The sequence below is a fragment of the Rhipicephalus microplus genome, unplaced genomic scaffold (genome assembly GCF_043290135.1).
Source record: "Rhipicephalus microplus isolate Deutch F79 unplaced genomic scaffold, USDA_Rmic scaffold_75, whole genome shotgun sequence".
Classification (NCBI taxonomy): domain Eukaryota; kingdom Metazoa; phylum Arthropoda; class Arachnida; order Ixodida; family Ixodidae; genus Rhipicephalus; species Rhipicephalus microplus.
Genome location: NW_027464648.1, coordinates 1,185,139 through 1,195,451, shown reverse-complemented (window position 1 = coordinate 1,195,451; position 10,313 = coordinate 1,185,139). Strand labels below are relative to the sequence as shown.

The 10,313-nt window shown below is 41.3% G+C and overlaps 1 protein-coding gene across 1 annotated transcript; it reads left to right on the top strand.

Moving 5' to 3' along the window:
- Positions 1-5,269: 5,269 nt before the first annotated feature.
- LOC142790167 (amine sulfotransferase-like) lies at positions 5,270-10,313 on the top strand. Its single transcript, XM_075885169.1, has 3 exons — positions 5,270-5,353; positions 7,129-7,604; positions 9,103-10,313. Exons 2-3 carry the CDS (start codon positions 7,149-7,151, stop codon positions 9,586-9,588), a joined length of 942 nt encoding a protein of 313 aa, XP_075741284.1. The 5' UTR covers positions 5,270-5,353; positions 7,129-7,148; the 3' UTR covers positions 9,589-10,313.

Genomic DNA, 10,313 nt, shown 5'->3' with positions numbered 1-10,313 from the left:
ATAGCATGATTGCATGGCGAACACAAGCGACAGACCCTTACATAAAAATCATGACATGAATGTCATGTAACAACATGACTACATGGAACGCTCATGGTGCGCTCGCGGCCGTTTCGCTAGCTAGCGTCATATATACCAAATTTGGTATTATGGTTCGCCAATGCACGACAAAAGTAAATGCCACATACAAACCTGATATTCATGAGACGCGCGTCATGTAACAAGATGACTACATGCCACGCTCACGATGCGCTGACGGCCGTTTCGCTAGCTTCACTTATACCGAATTTGGTATTACGCGACGTGAATGAATGACGAAGGTAAGATACTTGCGCAAAGATAATAAACATGAGATGCGTGTCATGTAACGACATGACTACATGGTGCGCTTATGATGCACTCGTGGCCCTTTGGCTAGCTTCACATGTACCAAACTCGTATTATGCGACGCGAACGGACGACATAGGTAATTGACACATCGAAACATGGTAATCACGACGTGCGTGTCATTTAATAACATGACGACATGCCACTTTGATGATGCGCTCACGGCCGTTTAGCAAGCTTTATATGCCAAATTTGGGTATTACGTGACGCAAATGAATGACGAAGGTATGTGACTGGTGCAAACAAGATAATCATGAGATGCGTGTCATGTGAGGACATGACTACATGCCACAGTCAAGGTGCCAGTACATTTCGACGTGACGTGGTGCCCGTGCTCGCCGGCGTTCATTTCGTCGCGTCAGGCCGGCGTTGCCACGCCAACCGCCAGTCCTGCCATAAGCTCGCAGGCGCTGGCCGCGCTGCGTGGCTTTGACGCATGCGCGTTTCAGTGCATCCAACGTGCCTCCGTCACGAATAGAGGGAGACGCAGTGTTGTCTGGGTAACGCATCGGCGCGAAATGCAGCATGTCGCGTTTCGCGCCGGTTGCATTCGGGCCGTGCCGATGGACGCTGGTCGCTCCTGGCGTCAGACTATAGAGCGCTCGCGTTTTGCTAACATAGCGTCGTCGTGCCCAGCTTGTGCGCGTCAGCGCTACATTGAAGTATACTGGGCCCTTCATGATGTGCTCGCGGCCGTTTTGCTAGCTACACATATACCAAATTCGGTGTTACGTGACGTTAATGGATGGCGAATTATGATAATGCTGACACGCGTGTCATGTAACAACACGGCAGCATATCACGCTCATGGCGTGCTCGCGGCCGTTTCACTAGCTCCACATATATTACATTTGGTATCAGGGGACGTGAATAGATGGAAAAGATAAATGGCGCATCTAGACATGATAGTCATTATACACAAGTCATGTACGCCATCATTTACCTTCACGTCGTAACGTTATGCTGATTTTATCAACATTTCTCATTGGTGCTTCGCACATCATCTTTTCTCACTGTACGTGGGATCTGCCAATTCTTTTAACGTAATTTCATGACTTGTCACTCAATAAAGAAATTGCAACATTGTCCCCTTCACAATACGCAGCTTCGCGTAACGTCGATTCCCCGATGCGTGGGATCTGCCGAATTTCCTAATCTTCATGTGACACACTATGAAGATCACAGAGCACAGCGTCCTGTCATCCCTTTCTTTGTGATTGTGCTTCGTAGTTGGCAATAGGCGTCGCCCTGCTAGTTCTCGCCCATTTTATCGGTCACCCTTGTTATAAAGAATTCCAAAGCATCCACAAGAGGATGTGTATACGAGAGAATATTACAGGTAGTGCTTCTTAGAGAACGGCTACGTTAGAACATGTTGGGTGGACAATACAAATATTCTTATGCAAAGCAAGTATGGTTGGAAAAATTAGGGTTGGGTAGCTCGATCAAGCATATTCATTGGTAATGCGTAAAGGTTACGAAGTACACCTGACAAGTATGCATAATTTAAATGCCAGTTAAGCGATCAAAAACTGGATATCGATTCAGAAAATGTGCCATTGGGCGGAAAACTACTTCGAATCGATGTTAGCGAACGATGAAAAAAAACTGGGGCAATAAAAATAAAAAAAGAAATTCCGTCATCTTTACGAAGTAAACGATGGTAGAGGAGCTTGCTCGGAAATAATTGGGAGAACCCGTAAATTCACCGTACAAGTCCTCTACTTTCATATAAAGACGTGGCACGTTCTTTTATGGGTAATTATATGTACACCTATATATACACAAAACGTAATTATTTACATATCGGTGATATTATATAGAAGCATTAAATTGCTGAAAAAAGCACTGACGGACGCGTTTTTCTTTGAAGATTACAATTTTGTGATCGGTGAAGTATGTGGCGAGGAGTCTTGAATTAGAGGTTGCACTTGAAAGCTGGAGAAAGCAATGTGGATACCGGTCCCGAGTCCAGGTTCTTTTCATGTACTTCAGAAAGCAATTATCCCCTGTTGAAATATTAATACAATGACCAAAATGACTTGAAGTCACAGGATACCTGTCATGATGGTACATTTAAATATTTCGTTTGGCACACTTCAGAAATATACAGCTGAAAGAGCTACCACTACAGAGCTTGTTTTGCAAATATTCTTCAGTGCTGGTGTTCTCGCGAATCGGGATAAAAATTGGTATTGTTTGTAAGACAAAATAAGGGATTGATGCAATTATAAAAATAATGAGATGTCTAGCTTAAGTAAAATTCTAACCTGAGCCTTCTGCGTGGCAAGCAGGTATTTCGTCGCGGAGACACTTCAGTGATTAGACCGGCTTCTTTAATGAAAACAAAAAAATCTCCACAAGAATTTTATTTACTGGCATCAGCCTCCTGACGAATGTTAAATTGCGCGGCATAGTTTCACCAGATGCGAGAACATGTGAATTACGAAACTTGTCGGTGGTTTAATGCTGCGCATCACTGAAGTGTGCAAATGCGGTGGTCCACTTGACTCCCTACAGAATATTGTAATGGTTACTTCGCCAAATCGCATACGGAAAGACATACGGTGTAGTGAACACTGCGAAACTTTACATCCTCAAAAGCTCTCATCGGTTTTAGCAGTTATACGAATTTTCGTTTCCCCGTCTTGACTGAGGTGTTTGATTATAGTGCTCTTTTATTTCATGCACTCTCACGCGTCTCTTGCCTCACCGTATGCCTGAGTAGACACAGGTGTCCCGCAAATTCACACTCATGTTTCTGTTAATCCAAATTGAAAAAAAGGGGGGAAAATCTGGGTCACTAGTCTTCACGAGGAGGAGCAAGTCAACTAGAGACTACATATCGTAATCTTATCTTATCATATCTTATCATAAAAGTGCCGCACAAAGTCGTTAGAAGACATATGGGAACTAAATAGGCCTAATATTGTTAGTTAAATCAAAATATTGTGATTTGTTTTCGCAGCACACTGAGATCTTTAACCATCTTGGTCGAACATTTTTCTTCATTTTCGTAAAACTCGACACTGGATATGTTTAAAACGCTCCTGGGTGTTGCTATTTTCACCAAGCTTGCAGTCATCACATTTTTTTGCAGTTTTACTAGGAAATAAATATACAATGTGGATGAAAAGCTTTTGCTGAATGAGCAAGATACTTTTGTTAGACTTTAGGGAAATATTTTCGATTGAGCCGCCTTCGCGAAAACGAGACTCCTGAATTGTAGGGCAGTAAGCAGCAGTTGCTCAAAAATCAATGATGATCAAAAGAAAATGTACTCTCATCGATGTAAACCTAAATTCTTGTAGACCCATAGAACAAGTTATGTGAACTTATAACGAATGGCTTCTGTTGGCCGAAATGCCCTAAATGTTCAGTGATAGGCCTAAAAATCAGTAACATCCAAAATTTTCAATATTAGATTTTCCATCTGCTGATAAAAAACCTTTTTTTCTAGAAACATTTGATGATTATTTGAAAGACAAATGTGGATTTCTCTTTTGTGTGAGAAATTCCCAGCCCATATGAACATTCTGCAAAAAAAAAAATCGCGACATTTTTTTGTCTGCACTCCTGTGATCACCCAGAAGCAAGAATGCTTGAGGTCCACGCAATAATATTTAAGTCCACGTTGAAAAGCAACAGAATACCAATCAAGAAGGGTGTAAGGCAGGGGGACACAATCTCCCCAATGCTATTTACCGCATGCTTACAGGAGGTTTTCAGAAGCCTAGAATGGGAACAGTTAGGGATAAGAGTCAATGGAGAATACCTTAGTAACCTGCGCTTCGCCGATGACATTGCATTGCTGGGTAACTCGGGGGACGAATTGCAACTCATGATTACGGAGTTAGACAAGGAGAGCAGAAAGGTGGGTCTTAAAATTAATCTGCAGAAAACGAAAGTAATGTACAACAACCTCGGCAAGGAGCAGCGCTTCGAGATAGGTAATAGTGCACTTGAAGTTGTAAAAGACTATGTCTACTTAGGGCAAGTATTAACCGCAGAGCCGAACCACGAGATTGAAGTAACTAAAAGAATAAGAATGGGGTGGAGCACATTCGGCAAGCACTCTCAAATTATGACAGGTAGATTGCCACTATCCCTCAAGAGGAAGGTATATAACAGCTGTATCTTGCCGGTACTTAGCTACGGAGCAGAAACCTGGAGACTTACAAAGAGGGTTCAGCTTAAATTGAGGACGACGCAGCAAGCAATGGAAAGAAAAATGGTAGGTGTAACCCTAAGAGACAAGAAGAGAGCAGAGTGGATTAGGGAACAAACGGGGGTAAAGGATATCATAGCTAAAATCAAGAAGAAATGGACATGGGCAGGGCGTGTATTGCGTAGACAGGATAACCGCTGGTCATTAAGGGTAACTGACTGGATTCCCAGAGAAGGGAAGCGGGTTAGGGGAGACAGAAGGTTAGGTGGGCAGATGAGATTAAGAAGTTTGCGGGTATAAATTGGCAGCAGCAAGCACAGGACCGGGTTAACTGGCGGAACATGGGAGAGGCCTTTGTCCTGCAGTGGACGTAGTCAGGCTAATGATGATGATGATGAAGAGCCTGACATGCTCAAAATGTTCAGAGCTGTCAACGATTGCGTGCCTCGTAATCATACTGCGACCGCACGACGTTCACCTTCAACAACAAATATCATGAGTGTCCAGCTACGTTTTAATATTTTTTGTACTCGTTTAATGCTGGATAATGATCTGTCTGCACATGTCGTGCTATAATGATGCACGCCTTCTCCAGCAGTAATGCGATGCCTGTCTTGTTTCCTTCTTTATCTCTCTGCTTCAATGAACTCCGCCTCTTTTTTAAGATGAACAATGCGATAACACTTTATTGACGCTGTTGAATGTAGCAGATAGCAGCGCTTGGACACGTTCTTGCTCTCGGCAGTTGAGCTGCTGTAGAGGTGGGTGCTGGTGGCAAGCAACGTAGAAGCCTGATTTGTAAGCGTCCTTTTCTTAGCAAATTTCGCCTTACAAAGAGAACTGTTATATTGCATGTCATCTTTCAACTACTTTTACGTTGAGTCGTTGTTGGTGAATGCTTCTCATAAGAATTTTGTGTTTCACTATTTATTGTGACTAACATTTCACGTAAATTCAGGCTTAGTACTGCAAATACATATGTTTTAATTGTTTGCACTACCGAAAAACTTCATATCGTAGGATCACTTGCAGTTGCACTTTCAGAAAAAAAAAACAGTACATTAAGTAAAGCTTCGTGAATTTTCCGACATTATTTCGTTCATTCTATGCATAGGCAACGTAAATCAGATGCGGGACAAACATCTGAACGTTTATCAGATGTGATAAACACATCTGGCAAACATAAAACTACCGTAAAAAATATCAAAAATGACTAGTATGTTATGTGAATAACACTCCTGAGCTCTTCAGCAATTTCATCCTACAATAATTTCAACTACACGTCCCACTGTCACTAGCAGTTATAAATATAACATTAGCTTAAAACTTTCAAGCAACCATATCATAATCAATATTTCTCAAGTACTTACTTGTTGTAGTGATGTAATAAATGGTCACTCTACGATTAGGTAGTTGTGAATTGGTCTACCAATAACAAATATTTCTAAAATGCAAGAAAGCTGCAAACATGCGCATGTAACATTAGTTAGATGAGGAGTTAATACTGCATCAATCGTCTGACTGTCTTTAATGCTCATTCATTACATATACAGCACGTGAGTACATAAGTTAGTTTTAGTACGCGCTTAAAAAGGACTGTCCCGCGTCTTGTTTAGTGCAGTATTCCAAAGCAGCCCTCAGTGAAAGATGTCCTAAATTATGTGCGACAGTCTTGGCTGCGAAGTATGTAATTGATTCGCAAGCAATGTAGACAGAATTTTCTCCCCAGATTCAATCGTAAAACGTTTACTCAACCTCCGCTTCAACTGAATATCACCGACGTCACAAAGTCATAAATACCTGTAGCGGCGTTAGGATAAAGAACTTGTGAAATAACGCCTTGAAGTCCCACAAAAACGTTTTAACCATCCATGATAAAGAAAATTAACGCTGAGGTGATTTACAGATCTTCCTTTAATGTTCATTTGAGTTACCAAGGCTTCCAATGTGAGACACATAAAGTTAGAAGACAAAGAACAATGCTATCGTCATCTCGTTGTTGCACTATAATTGCGCAGTCAATGTTAGGGGTGACCCTAAAAGCGAGTTTGAAAACTTTGCATCGTATAACGTTCCAGATTACTTCTTTTGTGTTTCTGGGAATAAAAACTAATTTAACTGCTTTGACCTCTGAGGTCTTTCAGCCTTACTTTAGTATTCTGATGTGAGAATGACCTACGCATTTTCAAAGTGGAGTAGTAACACGTAGCTCAAATTACTTTATAACAGTTTTGCGACATCTGCATCAGCAGCATGAGTGAAACCAATGAGCGCCTACTTTATTTTATTTATTTTATTTCTTCATTTGTGCAACAATACAAGATTGTCATGGTGATGATGGCAAAAGGTGACGTTAGAGAAAATGTCACCTGGCTAGGCCTAACTTTACAGATAGAAAACCCGGTTTTTTAAAGACCAAACTACAGTACGACGTATTCTCTCACGAACTGCCGCAAACTTAGCAAACACCATTGCAAACTAACAGAGCATCGAAAGTACTATCACTTAAAAAAGCGTGATGCAATGCAAGCTTGACGTTTGCACTTCTTACTTAAATGTTATCTTATGTGCAGGAATTTCGGTCATCACTACAATGGACGAAGAACTGTACAAGGACTTCGATGGACTGCCATTGTTAGACTTATACAACCAGGAATCACTCCGCTCGGCAAAAAATTATAAACCTCGACGCGGAGACATTATCTTGGTTTCATATCCCAAGAGCGGCAGCAACTGGACACAGTTCATAATTTGGAACATAATGACAAGAGGCCAGCAACCTAAAGATATGCTAGAACTGGGGCTGAGGTCTCCATTTCTTGAAGTAACTGGGGCCGCAGTGGCGGAAGACTCATGCAGGACAGGCCCCATAGCCACTCACTTTCCGTACAAAGTCTTTCCGCCGGTCGACCAGGCTAAGTACGTCTACGTGGCCCGGAATCCCTATGACTGTGCCGTCTCCATGCACCACTTCCTGAAGGGCCTGACTCCAAAGACGTACATGGATGTTTCTTTCGACAAGTTTCTGTGCCTTTTTCTGTCAGGAAAGGTAACCTTTTGAGTTTGGCTTATTTCTTGAAATATATAGACAGAAAGAGCCATTACGTTGTTCAATTCAACGCAATATGCAGTCGTGTGTTCGGCGAACACCCCTGAAAATTACCAGCCGCGAGACATAGCCGTAACACAAATGAATGCTTTTATTATTTAGTAACCTAACCAATTACTATTTTCTGAAATAAGTAACTTTGAAATCGTGAATTTCAAGAACAGGTCAACGCATAACAAGTCAGACACAACAAATTCTTGGCGCTGGCCTCAATTTATGTGAATAAAAATAGGCGGAAGAGTGCACGCGCTGAATTAAATATAACATTCTTTAAATATTTTTGTAATAAACAAACTTTTGCCTGCTTTGCTTCGGCTCCTAATCAAAAGCAAATGGCTTACAAAACAGCCGAATGGAGTTTGCCATAGCAATCAATGAATTCACACATCAATTCTGAAAAAAATATGTATAACCTTCTTTGGCGTCTTGCTTCTTTGTAGAGATTTTCTTTGCATGTGACTACGTTTAATTAGGCGACTCAGCAGGGAAATAAGGCGTGGTTTATTCGTCGGTTTCCTTTATTAATGGCTCTATTTACTGTAAAGGCAGCTTTCGAAAGATTGTGGCTATATATTCAAAGAAGAAGAAACGTTTTAGAACGAATCCTTTACAAAAAAGTTCATGATATTCGAGTAGTCAAAAGTAGTATCAAGTTTGGCAGAGCTAAACGAGTCTGCGTGATCTAAGCAGAGGGTTCGTTAAGAACACAAAAAAAAATCTAAGTTCAAATGGCCTTACAGTGGGAGTAGCCTTCAGAAATTCATTAAAAAGTTAGGGGAGTACAAAAGCAACAAGCACTCAAAGAGAAATCTTCGCAATTGCATGCGCAGCCTGAGTGGCTTGAGAGCTTCATGCCATCCACTGCCTTGCATATTACATCTAGCGTGAATGCAGAGGACACTCAATGGAAAGGAGTCTTGGGCTGTGCACGAAATTCTCAGTATACCGAAAGGCTTTACGGCACTCGCAGGCAGTCTTTTCAAGTGAACATTCCAATGACATTATTTTACTTTTGAATTAAACGTTTAAGGATTTCACTTATTCACGTTGCGCAACATGAAAAGAAATTACATTTGCATATGAGATATAATGTGCTGATGACTTTTGAGTTTCACAAATGTACTGACGTGTATGCTTAAACAGTCATTCAACGTTTGCCTTAGATTTACACAAAAATATTGCGAAAGGTCATAAACGTGTGCAGCAGCTCAACCGGCGTGAAAAATCAAATACAGGTAATTACGAGCACAGTTTCATCAAACCCGTCGTATGCCAGCTTCATCAGAACCGGTGCATCACGGATGTGGCACAACGCCTGCACAGCGTGTAGCTTCATGTGCTCGTAGTCCGATTGTTGTTTAAGGCATGAGATGTGAAGTGATCTGTGACAAAAAGAGGTAACGGATGAAGCGTGTCATTCAACTTTCTACGTTTTCAGGCTTTTTATGGGGACTACTTCGACCATGTACTGCCCTGGTACGAACACCGCCACCAGCCCAACATACTGTTCATCACCTATGAACAGCTCCAGGCTGACACCAAAGGAATGGTTCGGAAGATTGCACGTTTTCTTGGTCCTGAACATGCTGCCACTTGTAGGGATGATACTGTTGTTCAGAAAATACTGAGAAACTGCAGTATGGAGAGCATGAGGGCTATTTTAAAAGAGAACGTGAGCGCGCGGTCGAAAAAGATTGCTGAGAAAGTGTCAGAAAAGTACCTTCAGAGGCATGACATGACTGATAAAACACCCGAAGGCAATACAGAGATGCACGAAGGTGGTCAATTTGTTCGGAAAGGATTAGTGGGTGAATGGAAAGAATACTTCACAATTGAACAGATAGCTCGCACGAAGAAGTGGATCACTGAAAGGACTCAAGGAAGCGATGTTATGTCACTTTGGGAAGACCTGCGTCTGCCATAAGGGATCACCCATAGAAAGCATAGAACGAGGGAAGCCAATGTAACATTAACACACTAATTGCCTTACTCAGTGAACAGTTCAGCCTGAATAGCTTGCCAAAACGCGAACAAACTAATGATGTCATCACGAGAAAAGAAATTATTTGAAGGCACAACATTTCCACATGAAAAAGAAGAATACAACTTTATTTTCAGGAAAGAGGTAGAAAATAGGTACTCAGAAGCACGTTGGATGGGGCTCCAAGTGAAGAGTAATGGTTCATTGCGCTTTTCGCTACCCAAGTTACAGCCGTATCGCTCTCATGCCACCTCGGTATGCATGAAATAACTTTCTTGAATTCCAGTTTATTTCGTTCTAGTCAAACTGCTTACGCTACCACTTTGTAGAGTAGAAGTTGACATATATTTACCCTAAATCTGGAAAAAATTTTAGCATTGCATCAAACTCACTGAAGCCATACCCCACAAGCAAGTTTCTATTACTTTCGTATGTATTACATTATAACTTGCGCGATGCGTTTAAGCATTTATACCGCTGTTTCTCAAATCTCTCACACATTATTAATTGTGCTGTAGTGTGCACAAAAATATTATCAAAATTAAACAATTCGTATATAACTACTCAATGACCAACTCTTACCATGCCCTTTCATGAAGAAATGAAGTATACACATTACAACCAAACTTATCACCGTTACAATTCCAATAAAACTATTAACCAATCAA

Excerpts from the sequence above, each read along its gene's own strand:
- LOC142790167 (XM_075885169.1), top strand. The coding sequence starts at position 7,149 with ATGGACGAAGAACTGTACAAGGACTTCGATGGACTGCCATTGTTAGAC. Across the intron at positions 7,605-9,102 it reads GCCTTTTTCTGTCAGGAAAG|GCTTTTTATGGGGACTACTT; the intron begins GTAACCTTTTGA and ends CTACGTTTTCAG.